We start from the raw sequence: 20,466 nt of genomic DNA on the forward strand, positions 1-20,466 counted from the left end.
ACATCTCAAAACCCACTTTTTCAGAGAAGCATACAATCTTAGCTGCTAGAACTTCCCTGTCACTGATACAACCCCACACTACCTCTCACCCTTTCTCTGTGCATTGTTTGTCCTCACCCCATTCCTTCAAGATTGGAAGCTTGCGAGCAGGCCCCCCTCCACCTAATGTATCAGTTTGTCTTAGTCTGTCAATTGTCGTCTTGTCATAGATACCTCCTGTATTGTATTAAGCGCTGCATAAATTGTTGGCGCTATATAAATACATAACAATAATAATAACAACCTGCAAAATAGAAATTAATGAGTGAGTAGCTTGTATCCTCCCATGTGATTTTGTTTTTAACCAAACGGTTATTTGACCACAGCACCTTTTAATAAGCACTGGCACTTTAAACACAGGGTTAAACAATGACATTTGAATGTATGCCATACCCCCAAGGAAGCCCAAGGCAAAACGTGTTGGTTGGGCAGAGTCACGCCAAGTATAGCGTGACGTAAACACAGAGTTGCTGCCATGTATGTGACCCAGACTAGCTGATAGACATGATTTGAGCTGTAGAAATGAGAGTTCAGTGAACTACTTCACGATTTCCAGCCATTACAAGCATGGATATATAGATGTGATTTGGGACTACACGCCAGGAAGGAATCCCACATGCGCTAGAGGTGCTCTATATATATCTAAACGGAGCTTGCTTTGTGATTAGTTTTTAATCCTTTAATAAATTATAAACATACCATATTTGCTCGATTATAGGACGACCCCCCAAATTTTGAATATTAATTTAGGAAAAAAAGAAAGTCTGAAGATAAGACTACCCTATAAGAAAAAAGTTTTACTAGTAAGTATTTATTCACATGTAAACTGTTTTTTCATATGAGAAAAATGCATTTTTTGTTTTTATTTCCTTTTATTTGCCAACCTGCCCCTTATATGTCTTATACCCCCTTATGTGCCACTCTGCCCCCCAGAAATGCCTTATAACCCCTACTTGCCACTCTGCCCCCATATGCCTTTTCCCCTTATATGCCACTCTGCCTCCCTGATATTAATTTTAACCCACTATATGCCACTCTGCCTGATATTCTTTTTAACACCTATATGCCACTCTGCCTCCCTGATATTCATTTTAACCCCCTATATGCCACTCTGCCTCCAGAAAGCCCTTATAGCCCCCATATGCCACTCTTACCCTCCCCCGACTTATCAGTGCTTCCCTAGACTTCTCCTCGTGCTTCAGATTCCTTGGTGTGTAGTGGTGTTTATTAAAATGTTCACATGTATAATCACTCACAGTTTACAAGTAGTTAGATTTGTAAATTGGAGGTACAATGTGGGGAGTAAAACATCAAAGTACAAGGTCATATACTAGTGTAATTTGACACAAAATAAAATAAAATGATGACAAAGATGCATTTTTGGAGATTCTAAATTCTGTTATAAAATTTTGCAAAGAGGGAAAGGAGCTTGCAACACAGATAAGCCACTCTCCCTAGACATTTGAGTCTCATGTCTCTCTGACTCCATATAATGAATGGGCCTGCCTGCAGAATGGACAGGACAAGAGAACACCCCCCCCCCAAGGTGTCCACCTCAGTCTGTGGAGGAATCTTCAAGTGAGGGGAAAAAAGGGGCGAATATCAACCAAGGGATTAACGACCAGACATTTATTCATCAGGGCCCTCACTCCCACAGGAGGTGGTCTCACATTGTGTCTACCATACTGATCTCTCACAAGCCATTTACCCCATATCTTTTCAACCAGGGTACAAGAGCCTCCTCGGACGTAGGACATCTCCATATTTTTCATAGCCAGTAGAATATGAATCGATAGCTTCATGAGAGGGCATGAGATTTCTTTATGAAAAAAGTGGATGAGGGCTAACTTGGGAGAGAAAGGTAACCTAAACCCCAGGACCGATCGCAAGAAGCCCATGACCAGACTGGCAGCAGCACCGAACAGGATCACTATATATGTATTACGTCTCCTCTCTAAATATACTGTCTGCATACCTGTTTTGACGCACCCAGAAACATCGCTACTACACGGCAAGCGTCAAGTACCACCTGGTACAACAAAGTTCAATATGATGATGTATGCACATAGAAAATGGAGAATTGTCCTCCACCGTTTGTACAACCTCTTTCATTTATTTATCAGTGTTCCAGGTGGATCAAAGTTTGGGGTGAGTATATTCAAAGTGCAGGAAACACTAATTTAAGGTTGGTTGTCTCTGCATGAAATTTTTTTTTACAATGGATGACCCCCTCTAATGCTTTATTATGCCTTATACTACACAGGGATGACCTGGCCCAAGTCTGCTTCTAACGCTCTTGTGTATGGAAGATCACTAGTTTAAGCTGCATCTATGATGAGTGAGTAGCAAATTGATGTTTTTCCTGGCCTCCAGGGCTATAAATCTTATTTGGAAGTATTTGTAGTTCCTCGAAGGCCCTCATATTGTACCTTCATCCTGGATAAAGCACAATCAAAGCCAAGCGAAACATCCACTACCAGAAGTTAAACTTGGAGATGGAGGAGACTTTTTTTGTTTTGGGCCGCCAACAGTGCTCTGGGTCTCTCTGATTTCTGGACCCAGTTTACCTGCACCAATGTGATCGGCTTCACGCAAAAGTTCTCCTGATCAACCCAAACGACAATTCCCTCCCTCGTATGGAGGAGTGTAGCCTGTGCCAGTATATGTGCTCTATAGTATGCTTCTATATCTGGGAGACCAAGACATCCTACGTTTCTTGGGGCCAGGAGTGTCCACTCTCCAGGAGTGTCAGACTCTGCGGAACCCCCTGATCCTGGTGAATAAAAGCAGTTTGCATTCTCTGAGGGGCTTCTTGGGGGGCTTCAAGAGAATTGAGCGCGTGATGTAGAGAAAGTGGGACAGGGCCATCACGTTAATTGCGATAATTCTTCCAAGCCTCTAGCTGATTTTATATGGGACCAGATGTGGCCATAATTTAAATCAACAATCTTAACCAATTTTGAATACTAAGGGGCTTGAGCTACAGTTTTGTTATAGATATAGACTCACTTTGCTAAGGGGCTTCCAGGTACCAAGAAATAGCTTGTCAAATAGAGGATCATCTGTATGTATGCTCATATAAATTGAGACATAATTGATGGTTACTGTTTATGCAAGTTCTTACAACGTACTTTAATATGCAGTATTCCACCTTCGTGCTCTGACTATTCTTGCCACTAAATGTCTATTGAAATTAATAAGAAAGCTTTCCACACATACGCATAGTGTTTGAAGAAACCCCATCCACAGCATTTGCCAAGTCAGTGCTAGAGGTGAGAATGCTACGCAGGAAGATGTTTGGACGAACACATCTCCTACACAACATTAAAGGGATCATGTGCATCAATTGCGACAGTGTCACTGTAATGCAGACATCCATGCTACTTATACTAGTTTTAAAAAAAATGAGGTGGTCATCTGTGACCTACTTCAAAGCACTTAATTCACTTAGTCTGTCATTAATGATGTTAGCAATGACTGCCTAACACTAGTTAACTCAACTGCATGTTTATTATAACACACAGCAGTCCACTTGCTATCAAAGATGTGTCTGTAAAAAGAGTGTTTTAGGATTTTAAAGAACTGTGCATTTTAGGTTGAAGTGACCACACTCTGTCTTGATACTGCAGGAAGTTAAAATTAGTAGGGGCAAGAGGTTACGAAGGATCTCAGAACAGTCCACAGTCTTTCAGAGTCTCCTTAATGATGATATCTGTCACAGCATCAAACACAAATTTCACATTCTGTGTGTCAGTGGCACAGGTCAAGTGACCATAAATTTCTTTCGAATCTTTCCTCATATTCAAGTCAAGGAATTGCATCTTTATATAATTTCCTGCATCTTCATATGAGTTGGAACCTGTGGGCGATACATTTAAATAAATGAGGAGCACTGTCCTGGCAATGTATTCCTTAATATATATTGACCATAAAACCTTTTTTATGGCAAAAAACTGGTCTAACACATAAAAATATATGCATTCAAATAAAATGTCTAATACTATAGACAGGTAACAGTTTAGATAGAAGATCCAGCTCCACAAATAAGGGTTAAAAATTCAAAATTTAATTAGACCAGTTAAAACATGATAGACAAAAAAAAGAGAAAAAAAGAGAGATGTGCTCAAGTGATTGAGAAAAAATACGCCTTGGGCGTATTTTTTCTCAATCACTTGAGCACATCTCTCTTGTTTTCTCTTTTTTTGTCTATCATGTTTTAACTGGTCTAATTAAATTTTGAATTTTTAACCCTTATTTGTGGAGCTGGATCTTCTATCTAAACTGTCATTTGGATTAACCGAGGATATGGCTCGGCCTTCTATCCCGTGCTCCCTGCAATTTGAAGCGTCTCTGCAAAACATCTAAATGGTGAGCTGGAGTTATCTTTGTTTTTTGTTACATTTTTCTCTATAGACAGGTAACCTATTATTATGGAATTGGTTATATCAATTACCATCATAATCTGGAAAACAGATACTCAGGTGGACTTTCTTAATTTTCTGCTCAAAGAGGTCCTTTTTGTTCAGGAACAGGACAATGGATGTCGCAGCAAAGAACTTGTGATTGCAGATGCTGTTGAAGAGATGAAGAGATTCGTGCATCCGGTTCTATAAGGCAAAGACAGAAGACATAAAAAAACTGTGGCACTTCTGCAAACTTTTCCCTCCCATGACCTTGTGCAATCACATTAAATACATTCACAACATTATCCATGTGTAACATTTGGCTCACGGGACAAGCCTAATCAAGTGGTCTAGTAATATAGCAGCATCTAAAACAAACACAGACCGTAATCTTTCGGATAAATCTGATCTTTATTTACATGCAGCACACAGTAACTCAGGACTTTGTGACGGAATATCTCCAGTTTGGTTTTACAACTGTTATTGTATTGCGAGGCAAATTCCTCCAGCTACCTCAGACAGTTCTCAGACAGTGCTGCATGCCAGGAGATATCATACCATGACACTTAGTATAATAAGGGGTGATTGAGTGCCCTGGTGTGACTCAACACTGGGCCCCAATCCTAAACTTGAAGAACCTTGCCACCATATTTACACTGTACCTTAAAATAATAAATAATGACTAGTATTGACTCCCTAGTACTACTGCCAGTAAAGGTTTGCCCAGGACCATAATAGAATTTAAGAAGGCAATTGAACTTTAATGAATATATATGTATTAAAAACTAGTCATTTGTAAAATATAGAATCTGTTGAGAAGCATGACCTTGTAACCTAAAGATGAGAAAATTAAGAGGATGAATGTTCTGAAGAACAGGCAAAATAAAATATGGTTGTAGGCCTTGTTTCTTTTCACAACAAGCCAATAGACGCAAGCGTTATGATGCCCCACTTTTATGCAGTATAGTTGACACTGTATATTATCAAATTTAGGAATGTCTACACCTTACCATTACACACAGGGTGTTACATCTGCGTTTTTCCTGTCCGAACCCACCCTCAGCTCACTTTCTGTGCTTCCATCAGTTTCTATATTCTCTCTTTCCCATGGTTCTTCCTTCTCCTTTCCGTGAAGTAGTGCCCTTTCCTACCTACCTAAGGGGGCACCTATCCAAACCCACTTTCATACATGTTTTACAAATATTCAGACCCGCTGGGTGCTTTGTGCGTATTTTACATCTATTTAGATCCACTGGGCGTTTTGCGCATGTTTTTACCCCTACCACACACATATATATGTAAATATATAAATATATATAAGCAAAATAAACTTGGATCCCATTAAAATGTACGGTTGGTAACAAAATGTAATATCTGCATCCTACTAGTTCTATCTGTAACCAAAACACAGGTCATTGCTCTCACCACTTCCTCATCTTCCACCAGAACCATGTCATAGGCACTAAGTGCACCGCAGAATATGATACAGGTGACTCCCTCAAAGCAGTGGATCCACTTCTTACGTTCTGACCTCTGACCTCCAACATCAAACATCCTGTCAGGTAAGCAATATTTAGAATTGAGATAAAAATGTGAGGGGAAGAAGTCTGGTGGTGTTTGGTTATGTTAGTTGAAAATTGCTTTACATGGAATTTCACGTAAAAATACCACTTTATGTGATTCATGACAGGTGCTAGATTATTTGCTATATTATTTATAACACATGCATATATTTTGCCATCATTGCCCCCAAACAACTTGTCTGTGCTTTCTTTGCCCCTTGCCTCTCCAACATACACTGTGGCACACATATGTAAACACACTTACACAAATTACACATGCTAACACACACACTTACTCATACTCACTAAAACACACCTACACACTCATTCTAACACACATACTCCCTCTCACACCACTCATGCCAATACACACTCCACCTCACACCACTTACACATACATGCTCACACAACCAAACTCTCACACTTTTACAGACATTCATGCTTACACACATATACATAGACAACCATGCTCACATACACTTATACATAGACATTTGCAGCCAATACCTAATACCTCTCCTGCAGCTTTTGATCCATGCTGCTCGCACACTGTGGCCTAATGTGACCCTGACATGTTCCTATCTCCCCATGCTGGTTGAAAATAGTTTAGAAAGGGCCCTTCTGACCTGGACAGGACCAGCCTAGGTTAGAAGGGCCCTTTGTGAACAGTTTTGAATCGGTATGAGAAGACAAGAACAGTGCAGTTGCGCTACTTGTTATTGCTGAATTAAATTATCTTCGTTATGATTAACTAAACAGGTCATACTCAGTATACTCAGGTATGTAAGTATATGTACCACATACTAACAATAGCATACTTGAAAATGTCTCATGTTTGTGAGGGCCTAAAAAATCACTGAAGCACAATAGAAATCATAGTATACAGCCCCGAGAGTGCAGGAAGTTGTCTAGAGATGTAAAGTAATTTGCGCTGCAATACCTAAAATGAAGATCTTTGAAGGAAAATTGTGTCTCGATGATACCAGTAGTCTTCACCCGGGACCGCAGTACATCCTGCTCATTGGGAATGTAATCTGGAGCAGTGATCCTGTCCAGCTGATTCAGGTAACTGGTGGTATGAAAAAAATAGCCAGTGATGGGACATCTCCTTAAATGTATTGCAGTAACATACTTGGTGCATTTATCTAAATAATATTTGAACAGTGAAAACTCTAATACCCATGGAGTTATATTTCAAAACAGATGAGGACATTTTATAGGGCGTTTCAGCCTCTCAGCAGAAGTGGTAGAGGTTAATCTTTAGGTTGTAAACTCGTTTGAGCAGGGTCCTCTTTACCTGTTGTTTCTGTAAGTCAAATTGTTATGTAAAACACTACTTATGTTCCGTCTACATATTGCACAGTGCTACGGAATATGATAGCACTACATAAAACAATAAGTAATAATAATCTGCGAGAATCGAAATATACATGAGATAGGCATAAAGCTATCCTAAATCTAAGATTAAACAGAGGATTTATTAAAGTCTGGAAAACTACAGTTAATTAAGCAAAGCTCCATGGAGTTCCTTTCTCTTTAACTTACTATGATGCAGAATCGTTTAACTGGTATTCTGCTGCTCTCTCAAAGGAGACCTGTACCCCCTCATCTTTCCAGAGCCTCTTGATCACATCCACCAGTTCTGGAGGCATAGTACCTTCTTCAATGGAGTCAGCCAAGTGGCAAAGGAGACGTCCATCATCCTGTCCAGAAATTTTATGGAATTACTGTCAGTTGCTCAACGCTATGAAATACCACAGAAATAGACTGTAGCTCTTACCTCACCTTGAAGCATAGAAAGGATCGCACAGAGAATATTTAAATGTATTTGCTTCTATTGATACAAAATTATATATATATATATATATATTGTCACGGAGCTGGGTAGTCCGACCGACTACCTCCGCTGACTTGTGCTCCCTTAGCCTAAGGACAACACACTCTTTCCCTGGTTTACCAGTCACTAGCCGAGACTCAGTGTAGGGTATAACCAAAACAAAGACTGCTTTATTTTTCACGCACAGGGCTGGATATAGCCAGCAAAGCACACATTAACATAAAACAAGATATTGGGATACAAACCACCCCCTTGATCTGCCTCCCAGAGACTTCAGGGTCAGTAAAGGGATTAACAATACAATAGGGTCCCAACCTCCACTATCTATTACTGGCCAAAATCAGTTCCAAGGTTTGGCCGGGGTAAATGTCTGTAGTGGTGGGACTTGGGGGGGGGGCTGACTTATACAACACAATGCACCATGGGGAGGTCAGATATTAAACTTAAACAATGGCGGTCACTCCCTGGTTGCAAATCCTGGATGTCTGCCCCTCAGCAAGTGATAATTCCCTCAGCAAGTGATAGGAAGATATACTGGTGGTGGATACAGAAGTCTTTACAAACCCAGGGCCCATAGTCGGTAGGGAGGAGGCTGGCTCTCAGGCCTCTCCAGTGGCCCCAGTGATGGAGGGTTCTATCACATATATATATAATACAGTCATGTGAAATAGAAAGTGTCACGAACGCACTCTACTCCAAGCGTGCGCGTGACTTGGTTCTGGTGGTAAAAGGGTTAAAATTCACTATCTGTCTGCACTAGACCGGAAATAGTGATAAAAATACAAATATCCACCCTTAATACCACCCGCAATTAACTATAATGATATAACAAATATCAAAATAACGCTGCCACCACCAAGACAATTTAGAAATGGGGTGTCTTGGTACCCCAAGTGAATCAGACTATAACAACCCACACAGTATATTTTAACACAAAAATTATGTGATTTAAAATTACCAATAAAACGGTCTCTTCAGGTAACGCGAGTCTTTACCAGACAAAGGCAGAACTTAATAAAGGAATATTTATTATGAATAAAAAAATCACAGTGCATACAAAAAAGATGATAAACAGATTTACACCAACAGATAAAAATAAAAAGGAGAAAATTACAGAAAACCTAACTACTCACTGAATGGTCAAGTAACAGTTTTTCTGTCCGTAGGGCTCCGGCAAGGAAAGATGGCGACTTACTCAAAATTAGATCTTGGCCCCTAGTAAGCACACTGACCAATCTTCTTTCACTAAATTTATACTCTTTCCCAGTTCATCTCGAGTTTCCAAGCCGGCCCAGAGGTGGTATAAGCGGAGGGAAGGTGTACCATAAGTGACCTCCCCCTTGTGTGGTGGAAACATATCAGTCCAAATAACTTATTTTCATTTTATCGTCCCTCCTGTGCTCGCCACAGTAATAATTTATGCGCTTATGAATTTCTTGTAAATTGTGAAGTCCATAGATATGTCACACTTGCTACATATGACTGAACATCATAGACTTCACAATTCCTTCCAAACCGTTTACGTTGCGCCGCCATGTTTGTACTCTTTTTGTAGGGTGCGCTTTCCCCGTTCTAGGTATGCACACAAGGAGGTGTGATAATGAATATATGAGTTATTATGGATATGTGTTGGATATGACCTGGATATGAGATGGTTTTCCTGACTGCTAGTGGTCACTTAGCATATCAAAGAATCCAGTATCTATGAGGGGATACAGGCATATGGTCGTCTACATTTGAACCTAGACAAAACGGCAGCTCCACTGCAGGACCTAACAACCTGTAGAAGGCCCCGGTTGGAGTCCGAGCTTCAAAGGACAAATTTATCTCACAAGACCTTTTGGCACCACATGACTGTACAATCAAATTAACCCCTCTCATACTGAAATTGGCCATACCATCTCTACCAAGTAGCAAGTCCATGTATGCACTACACAAGTTGGTGTGACAGAAAGTACTTTGAATTCTGTGGTTTTACATATCAGGACATAATAACAATCATTTTTTCTTAGCAGGTTAAAATACTAGGTCAACACAGCCTTATATATATAATATGTGTTAACACTTGTCATGATTTATTCAACACAAATAAAGTCAAAATGGAGAATCAATGTGTATTTACAACTATATATACTATATATATATGTCTATTATAGTAATATTTTGCCTAACTATCCTTAATCTAACTGGCTCTGTTCATCAGTGACAAAATGGCCAGCAGGGAGTGTCACATTAATGCAGATTCAGACTGCTTTTTTATTCTTTTAATGTGATCAGGTGGGACACTTTGACATGATGCCACATCTTAACTCAAGGGTCAACAAGTTTGGTTTGGATCTAGGAGCCAGCCAAAAAAATACATTAAAATGTATAAATACATTAGTGAAACCATTAATCAATTTAATAAATTGATAAACCAATACATTAAAATATTAGTAAATCAGGTTACTAATTAATTGCTAAATATGAATTGCTACATTAATTGTAACTAATATACACTTGCACACTCTAACACCATTCAGTAATAGACACTAATGGACATGCATGATAACACCATACACTAATACACACACACTCTAACACTATATGCTGACATACATTCACAGTGTAACACACACAACACCATATACTCATACATATAATAATACCACACTCTTATACACATGCACACACTGACTCTATACATACATTCACACGCTAAATCTGGTGTTATACATACATACACAATGACCTACAGTACAATACACATACACGGACTCTACAGCTACACACACACTATTCATAAATTAACAAAAACACTGACTCTGGCACTATACATACACGCACACTGACTCAGGAACTATACATACACATATACACTGACTCTAGCACTATAGAACACACAAACACATACATACACTAACCCTGTCCCCCTCTCAATTTCTGAGACTTTACCCAGACACACACACTTTTACTAATAACCAAACACATACACACATTAACAAACCCAAAGACATGTTCAAACACTAACATACCCCAGACACACACTAAATACATGCAGCATACACTAAAATACCAGTATACATACACTAATATACCCAAAGACACATGTTCACACACTAAAACAGCCAAACATACACACATTTTCACTTACTGACATACCCAGACACACACTAACATACACACTCACTAACATGCACACATGCAAACACCTAGAAACACACACACACAAAAAACTCACTCATCCACAAAGAAAACTTGAAGAAGCTCACCTGGCATGCTGCTTCCTAATCCTGCAATGATGCTATGTCACCCCCACTAAACCCTGCCTACTCTTGGAAATTAAGGAGATAAAGGAGTAAATCCAGGTGTTGGGACTTACCTCTTTATCCCTACAACTCCCATTGTAGGTCTTTCATGGGTCTGCCAATGTACCAGGCATACCTAGATATTTTTGTGTGTTTTAATAATAACATTGTTAGAATCACTACAGCCAAGTTAGCTATTACAGAAACCACCAGTAATAGTAGTGATCTATCTATTAATATATACATAAATAAGTATAACAGTTCTCATTCATGTAGAGATTAAGCAATATAGTGTAAACTATCACTATCCCTATTGTTATGAAGTTTTTTTGTTTGTTTTTTTGCCATATTCCAATTTATTTGCAACAACAAAATTGCACATATAATTACTTCTGGTAATATGATACATCTCAATCCATGGTTTCAAACGATTATTTGTTAAATGAACAGCATTTTATAGCTAGTGCGGAAAACACAGGGAAAATTGTAGATGCATGCACATTTCATGTATGTTGTGTGATGTTTTTTACTGCAAATTGTATTTTCGTATGGTAACAAATAGTAACACTACATATAGAATTATATATACTTTATTTATTTAAATCTGTATGCAACAGAGTCTTCAATGTATGTGGTAGATTGTATTGCTAGAGTAGAAACAAACAAAATCCAGATTTACCCATGGACTACAATAGAAAAAATGAGATATAATCTAGTGCTAAATTTTCAGTCTAGCAATAGTCCTACCTCTTTCCTGCAGACCACAAATAAAGTTGCTGCCAGCCAATCTAAAATACCCAAAGAGGTGATCTCACACTTCATACTTTGGGTTTGCAATTTGATTCTGAAAAAACACCTTTATTAGAGAACATGGACCCAGGATCAAGAACACTTGACAATGCTGCCCTTGCTGTCAGAATTGTTTTTGCCAAGTATTTCACAAATGGCTATGCACTGGTAACCCATATCACTAAATGCACTCTTGCATTTGAGCTGGCTCTCAGTCTATATATTAAGCGTGAATTGAAATTTAAAGAAAAAAAGTTTCTTTTAATATAAAACAGTGCTGTATTGTATACCTTTCCTCTCTTTTTACGTACACTTGGGTCTCTTGATACATAGTAGGACACCATTCCTTCTGTAACAATCAGATGCCAGATTAGCCCAGTGAATTTAAATTTAGGACTCTGGCACTTTTTTCAGCAGTACAAATATAGAAGAGCTACCGCCTGAACTGATAAAAAACCTTGTGCTACTGTGTGTATTCTTCGTGACCAAGGCTGTTTTAACACTTTTGCAGTGCTCGTATTTAGCTGTAATTTTCTCCTCTCCTATTTAGTGTACCCACACAAGTTATACTGTATTTGTTGGATTATAAAACGACCCTGATTATAAGACGACCCCCCAAATCTGAATATTAATTTAGGAAAAAAAGAAAAAGCCTGAATATAAGACGACCCTATAGGAAAAAAGTTTTACCAGTAAATGTTAATTCATCTAAACTATTTTTTTTTAATAAAAGCTATGATTGAGAAAAATATTTTGGTTTTATTTCCTTCTATTTTCCAACCTGCCCCCCAGTTATGGACATCTGCCCCAGAAATGCGTTATACCCCCTATATGCCACTGTGCCCCATGATATGCCTTTTAACCCTCTAAATGCCACTGTGCCCCATGATATGCCTTTTAACCCTATATGCCACTGTGCTCCATGATATGCCTTATACCCCTATATGCCACTCTGGCATTTAGAGGATTAAAAGGCATATTATGGGGAAGAGTGGCATATAGGGAGGTTTAAGGCATTCAGGAGGCAGAGTGGCGTATAGAGGGTTAAAAAGGCATTTCTGGAGGCAGAGTGGCATTAAGGGGGTTAAAAGGCATTTCACAGGGCACTCTGCCTCCAGAAATGCCTTATGCCCCCCATTTAACACTCCCCCGCCCCCCCCCAAACTTACCGGTGCTTCTGACTTCCCTGTCATGTAGCCGGGGCAGCGTGTAGATCCCACGCACTTACGCTGTGGCCGGAAGGAGGCGTGGCTAGCAGCGGGGGTTGTCTGCGTCCATCGGTGCGTCTGCGTCCACCGGTGCGGGGAACTCTGATCTCCGACAGCCGGGGAAGGTCTGCGCGATGGACGCAGACAACCCCCGCTGCTAGCCACACCTCCTTCCTGCTGCAGCGGAAGTTGTCTACGCGAATCACGTAGACATCTACACGCTGCCCCAGCTACACACAGGAGACTCAGAAGTACCGGTAAGTGGAGGGGGGGGGGGGGGACAGGAGGATCCAGGTCCCCTGCAGCTGCGGGGGATCTGGATCTCAGTCGTCTCATAGTCAGACCTATTTGAGGTCTGATTATAAGACGACCCCGATTATAAGACGAGGGGTATTTTTCAGAGCATTTGCTCTGAAAAAAACCTCGTCTTATAATCGAGCAAATACGGTATATTGTTTTTTTCAGGACAATAAGGTATTTCTTCAGATACCATTTTTTGATCATATCATCTAATTTCCTATAAAAACAATAATAAAATATGATGAAAAATGTAGAGAGCTTTTATTTAAAATATTTTACTCATCTAGAAAAGCTAATGAGAAAACCTGCTAAATAGAGTCTACTATTTGTCCTGAGTTTAGAAATACTCAATGTTTTTATGGGTTTTGCTATTTTAAAACCATTTTTGTTTCCAAATCTGGTCATTCTGCCCCATGTTCTATTTGGGACATCTTTGAAGCCGGCCAATGCAACTTAACCCCATCAAACCATATATGTTTGAAAACTAGACACCCCAAGGTATTTCAAATGCTGAAATTTTAACACATTCCCTTTCCATTGTAGTAATTTATTTTGTGTGTTTATCACACAAATTGTACTTCAGGTTTGAATTTACAGCTTCTGGTATATGTCACTGTCACACAACATCCCAATGTGTTCAGCAACATCTCCCGAGTACAGTGATACCCTCCATGCATGGGTTTGTCATGTTGTTTGGGAGGTAAAACTCCACATTTGGGAAGTGCGCATTTTTTAACTTGGAACTTTCACATATGGTCCTCCTGCCACCATGTCTTATTTTGGACATCTTTGAAGCCGGTCAGCACAATTTACCCCATCAAATCATGTATTTTTGAAAAAAAATTGTTGTTCAGCAACATCTCTTGAGTACAGCGATACTCCCCATGTATGGGGTTGTCTGGTTGTTTGGGGCCAAAAGGCCACATTTGGGACATCTTTGAACCTGGCCACTCCAATTTACCTTATCAAATAATTCCCCTTGGGTATTTGAAATGCTAGTATCTTAACTCTTTTCATGTCAGAATTCTTGGGAAGATACAACGCTAATTTTAGCACTTGCTCATAAAAATAATAATTTTTTAAAATATATTTTTGGACTTTTTTTTTTTTTTTACATTTTGTTGGAACTGGATGGTTCTTCTGATGGTGACATCACTGCATAATTATTTTTAAATGTTACCACATTGTTATAATTTTTTTAGATATTTTTTTTTTCTTTCAATTTTTTCAATTATTTTTTTTATATTTTACTAATCATATTGTGAATAGAAAGCTGGTCTCCATTGACCTGTATTCCTCCTGGAATACAAGTCAAGAGTTCTCAGGAGGGTCTAGAGAGACCCTCCCAAAAATGTGTTTATTTTTTAAAGGATGCTGCCATCTTGCAAGAGGCAAAATCTCTTCCAGTAGCGCTTGCCACCACTGTCCGGAGTGCGTCCACAGTGCATCCTGAGGTGGATGTTCAGTGTCACTGAATGCCTTTTCAGTGACACCATTAAAGCTTAGGAGGCATTTGTTGCTAAATTCCTAAACACTTTTAAAACGGGCGTACGCCACCATACAGTGTATGGTGGATGTTGATGCCAGAGGAGGGGCCACACATTGAAGCATTACAGCAACACTATCTAAGCAAAGAAAGCAATCTAAGCTTGTTTAGTGCCATAACGTGTCAGGCACAACATTGGCCGTTAAGTGACTGCTTTTCAACGTGCCTGGAACATCATTGGTGGTTAAGGGGTTAAAGGTACAAAACAAAATTTTAGTTTATTTTACACTAACCGCTCTACTCGTGTCCCCGTAGTCTATGCCCAGAGTGGACATGGCACGGATTATGGCCAGGATGGACTGCAGCACATTTCCATAAATGATAGACTTAAACTCCAGACATTCCTCTTGTGTATATCCATCCTGATGAATGATCCTTTAGGAAGAAAAAAAAAGGGTGAGATTTTTTTTTTTTATCACACCCACCCCATCCATGGACCACCCATCCGGTGTTTACAGTTGTTTTTAAATCGATGGGGAACAGGAATATTGATTTGGCCACATATATAAAAGACAAAATACACAACCTGGAGTTATATTTTATAATTTCAACAGGGACACTTACTTCATCTGCTTAACAATTGTACTCTTCCCAGATTCACCTGCTCCTGCAGAAAGGCCAGATAACACTGTGAGCATTAACTTAAAGATTACAAAATGCTACATACAGACTGAGAGGAGACCTTATACAAAATATTACACATCATTCACATGTGGACAAGAAAAGATGATTGCAAATATATTAAAGAACAGGAACATGTTTTCTTATTTTACAGATATACATCACCAACCGTCTGGGACAGTTTACTGTATCTGATAGTGTCCGAGTAACCGGTTGTCTTTAGCTGGAATTCCTGGCTGTTGAGGGTCTCAGATCCTTTAAGAATGATCCTATGAAACACCCAGGCATAAGTTCTCAATCTTTATAATATAGCACTACAGCTGCTTTGCACTTGTTATTAAGTTTCTCCACCCAAATAAGGTAGACAACTACTAGTACTGAGTGTAGTTAACAAGCACTAATTTATTAGAAAAAAGGCACATCATGGAAAAAAGGTCAGTTAACAACCAATGATGTGCCTGGCATGTCATGGCATTGAATGAGCTTAAAAAGTGATCAATGATTGCTTCCTTTGCTCAAATGGTGTTGCTGCCTTGATACTGGGACATTCAGCAACACCAAAAACAATCATAAACAATCTCAAAACTGGCTCTGTATCTTCCAAAAAATCCTGACATGTAAAGTATTCAAATATCAGCATCTGAAATAAGTTGGGATGTATGGTTTTTAAAAATATATGGTTTATGGGGTAAATTGAATTGGCTGGCTTCAAAGATGTCCCTAATAGGACATGGGCCCAGGCTCAGATGTCAAAATTAGAAAACAAATTTGCACCTCCCAAATGTGGCCTTTTAGCCCCAAAAGAACTCGACAAACCTATGCGGGAAATGTTGCTTAACACATATTGTGCCCCGCGACATCAGCAGGGACGTTCACTGACGCCAGTGGGAACACCCACCAAGGTCAGCGGGAACATGTGACCACTGACGTCAGCAGGTAGTCCTGGCGGCATCCCACATAGAGAGGGCTCCGGGTAGTGGAGCCTAAAAGTCCCCAGGTATGCTTATGGGAAAAAATTATCTCAAAAGTACCTGCGTTTTCCGTGTCATTCAACAGGGATTGGCATGGGCAGCTCAACCTTTATTGTATGAAGCTGCTCGCTGCCAATTAGATTTGTGCATTTGTCTTTGGGCGAACAACCAATTAGTTGATGCCAGAGGAAGTCCCTGCAGGCGACCAATAGGCTCACTTGCACTGCCCTTTAACCCCTGACGGCGAACCTACGGATTTCTGCGATTTCGCAAAGATAAGGTAGGCTAGATGGGGAAGGGACCAGGGAGATCAGTAGACGAAGACGATCACGAAGATTCTTCGTGTCTTTGTCTACGTTTTACCGCCGCTATCTTCTCTTCTTCATGTCTTCAGAACGAACATGGAAACCCACTCTTCGTGTTCGTTTTCATGTTCCCCCGAAGACGAATGAACAAGTCTACATTTAACTGAGCAGGGAGACCAGTGGTCTCTGCCGGCCAAGTTACGGCACCAGGATTTTAAAAGTCTGTACAAGCGACTCTATTCGTCTGCCATCAGCCCCCTACTGGCGACCAATAGAGTTGCTCATACGGACATTTCAACTCCTGGCGCCAGAGCTGCTGCGTCGTCCGTTAACCCAGTATTAACCCCTTCTACAAAACCGGAAAAAAACAAAGGAAAAACGAACACGAAGAATGTCCATGAATATTCACCCGAGGAGAAGACAGGAAGGGGCGAATATTCGCGGAATACGAAGATTTTTTTTTTCCGAAGACGAACACGAAGACCTCCCTGGTGCCCAAGTCTACTGCCAATGCTGGCTAGGGGAATGTCTCTTCCCCTAGTAGGCACCAGCACTTCTACTCCTATTAAATCTCTCCTATCACAAAAAAAAGTACACTGTGTAATAGGCATTATTAGTGGGTTTACATAACCTAGGGACCAGAGTTTTTTTGTCATTTTTATCATATGTTTGTTAATCCATGATTCCCCTCTTCCATATTTAATAAGCCTGCATAAATTATATATTGTTTTGTTCAGGAGTAGTACGACCTTCTTTTAAAATTATATGTAATAATAATAAAACCTAAGAAAAGAAATACATAAAACATAATAATTATTAGTTAATAGCAAAATATAGTAAAATACTATACTAAAATGAAAAAAAAAAGATTTTGCACTTTTTCTACAGTTTAGATGCCACATCTAGCAATGACCCAATTTATGTTCGGCAACATCCTCTCATGCCCCACACCAGCAAATATGAGGGAGCTTGGTGCCAGGGGTAACCTCGTGTGGGCTCCTGCTACCTGAAGTCTATCCTTGTGGGATGTGGCCAGGGCTGATCACTAATGACTGTGGGCAGTCTCGCTGATGTTAGTGGGCGGTGAGTGGGGCACATCAAGACCCCGCTCTCGCAACCTGGAGAATTCGGATGTTGACCCAGAGAACCAGAAAAGTAACGCTTCTCCTGGAGTTCTCCGGGCCAAACCCGGAGAGTTCCCAGGTGTGCACATTGGCCTTGTTAACCACACTTTTACCTCTGGTTCTCCCTATTGTCCAAAACATTTCCTGAAAGCCAAGGAGCTGGAGGGGCAAGAAAATTAAGCAAAATCATAGCGGCTTCTGCTATATAAAAAAATGTTAATTTAACTCTGCTGCCATATGCATTGAAAAAAAATGTCCCCACTTGCCGGCTAAATGCCCTGCAAGAGACGCATTCGGCTGAATACAACGTTTTGCACATGGCATACTCATCTCCAGCTTCATATGATAAAATATTTTAACTCCCTTGAACCTACCTACATATTTTTATTGAATAAATAAATCCAATATGGTAAACCTGATAAGCCTGTATCAAACATTTAATTAATCTTACAAATAGCTCCAATGGATGTCCATTGCAGATTCAATATACACAGAGCTACTTTGTCAAGTAAAGTCTGGATACTATTTATTTTAAAACACCAACTAAAGAGATTACTATCTATAATTTGTAGAGATAAACTTTTAGTTGGTTGAAGGGTTAACCCCCACTGGTGGCACCCCCTCTCTCCCACTAATCACCTTTACAAAATAATCAGCCTAAAAAGCTGCAGCTGCTCCTGTTATATTATAGGATTATATACATCAGAGATCAAACCTTTACGGTTCTATGCTTTGGACACACTGTTTCTTCCTGGTTGCTCCTTATATCTCTCCAAAACCATTTATTTTTCCCAGTGACACTTTTCCTACTACATATGTATAATGAGATCATATGAAAATGCTTATATAATTGTATAACAGTGTGGTTTGTTTAGTAAAGGGAGAGGTGGTAGGAGACACTATTCATTATGAAGGGTCAAATTCGACATGTTTCTCTGTTGTGAGGGGCTGAGCTGGCCCTGTATATTTTATATTTCAATGTGTAAGCAGACTCTGCACGTTTAACTACACATCATACAGGGTCAGCCAAGCTATTCCTGTAGCAGAAGCTCACTGAGGTTGGCTCTTCATAACATATAGTAGTGAAGTCAAAAAGCTGAATCACTACTCTCCCTTTAGTGAATAAACTGCAATGAGGATGGCATCTATGTAGCATTCCCTGTTAACCCCAAGTGTCTATTGAACAATTTATGTGTATCTATATTACAACATATTGTCATGTTCACATTAATAGATACCTCTCATTCATATAGCATGAGCCCCAGTAATATTGCAAATCCCTGTATCAATATATATCTCCCTTCCATTTCTTTCCTTTAAGTACTCCTCATCTTCCTCTCTTAATGGTGTGTCCTCTCCACAGCTGTTTTGAACTCACCATGTCTCCTCTCTTAGTTCTCTCACTTTTCCCCATCATCTCCCCACTTCATACCCAGCAGTAACAGCTTCACAGTCTTGGCATCTTTGGCAGCATCCTCTTGCAACTTCTTCTCCAGCTCACGGGATCTCCTGGCCAGCTCTTTATCTTGTGCACTAGCTCCGCTCCCCATCTCCGAATATCTCTCTCTACTGCTGAGGATCTCTTCCAGTTCCTTTGATGATAGTTTGTGTGTCTTCCTATCCAGTTATGATTGTTTCTTAGATGTTATTGTCCACTGTCTCCCTTGTCCACTGTCTCCTTTGTCCACTGTGCTGCACCTTTCCACCTGATCTTATTTTCTTCTAATGCCTTAAGTTATTTTCTTTCACTTTCCACACTCAAGAAACCTTGGTTTTCTATTTTCTAATTGATGCTGTTCCACGGTATCTATTCCATTAGAGACTCCCAGTCACTCACTTTCTCAAAAATTTCCGTCTTCCTTGTTATAACGCTACTGTCAATGTGGCCTCAGCCTTGCTCTACTTGCATCAGATAATTGTACTCTCTCCCTCCTGGACCACTTCTGTCTTCTGTCAGTCACTCTCTCTAATGCCTGTAAGATGGGCTCCTTAGGACAAAAGAATCCCAACTGTCACCTGACCTAAGAAATCTCATTACAAGTCTAAGAGCTTAAAGTTCATAACGGAGGATGATGGGAGAGGGAGGACTGAAGATTTCAAAGTGGAGAGTGAGAAGTGATATGAGGTGTTGGACATTCTAAGGACTCTGGGTGTAGTGGAGATTGAGACAATGGTGATTTACGCAAGGATGCAGATGAAGAGTCAAAAACCCCCATCCCCAAAACATAAAAAAATAGACTGGTGTTCAGTTTTATAATACAAGTACATAACCAGAAACCTGCAGTCATATGTCATAGGCTTGTTATAATTTGTTATTATTTTTTTCCAAACTGTTTATTCAAGTGCATCATACACAGGAGGAAAACAGGCTAGTTCCACATTGATTAGACACATGTTTGTTTCATAAAAAGAAAAAGACATAGCCTCGTGTAGCTAGGACAAATCATCAAGGTGGTACAGCATCTGGATGACAT

The 20,466-nt window shown here is 39.8% G+C and overlaps 1 protein-coding gene across 1 annotated transcript; it reads right to left on the reverse strand.

The window, feature by feature from the left end:
* Positions 1-3,707: 3,707 nt before the first annotated feature.
* On the reverse strand, positions 3,708-19,542 carry LOC149287875 (guanine nucleotide-binding protein G(t) subunit alpha-2-like). The gene is made up of 8 exons (XM_089492366.1): positions 19,425-19,542; positions 15,536-15,578; positions 15,205-15,346; positions 7,550-7,707; positions 6,945-7,073; positions 5,868-5,997; positions 4,493-4,646; positions 3,708-3,898 (listed from the first exon to the last, which is right to left on the reverse strand). The coding sequence occupies exons 1-8, from the start codon at positions 19,540-19,542 to the stop codon at positions 3,708-3,710; spliced, it is 1,065 nt and encodes a 354-aa protein (XP_089348492.1).
* Positions 19,543-20,466: the final 924 nt, after the last annotated feature.

This window comes from Sceloporus occidentalis, unplaced genomic scaffold, assembly GCF_023333645.1.
Source record: "Sceloporus occidentalis isolate IW3139 unplaced genomic scaffold, rSceOcc1.0.p SCAF_55, whole genome shotgun sequence".
NCBI classification, from domain to species: Eukaryota; Metazoa; Chordata; class Lepidosauria; order Squamata; family Phrynosomatidae; genus Sceloporus; species Sceloporus occidentalis.

Coding starts and splice junctions, on each gene's coding strand:
- LOC149287875 (XM_089492366.1), bottom strand. CDS start 19,542: ATGGGGAGCGGAGCTAGTGCACAAGATAAAGAGCTGGCCAGGAGATCC. Junction 7,708..15,204: donor ACGGGGACACGAGTAGAGCG/GTTAGTGTAAAA, acceptor ATTTCTGGACAG/GATGATGGACGTCTCCTTTG. Junction 4,647..5,867: donor TGGTGGAAGATGAGGAAGTG/GTGAGAGCAATG, acceptor TTTGCCTTATAG/AACCGGATGCACGAATCTCT.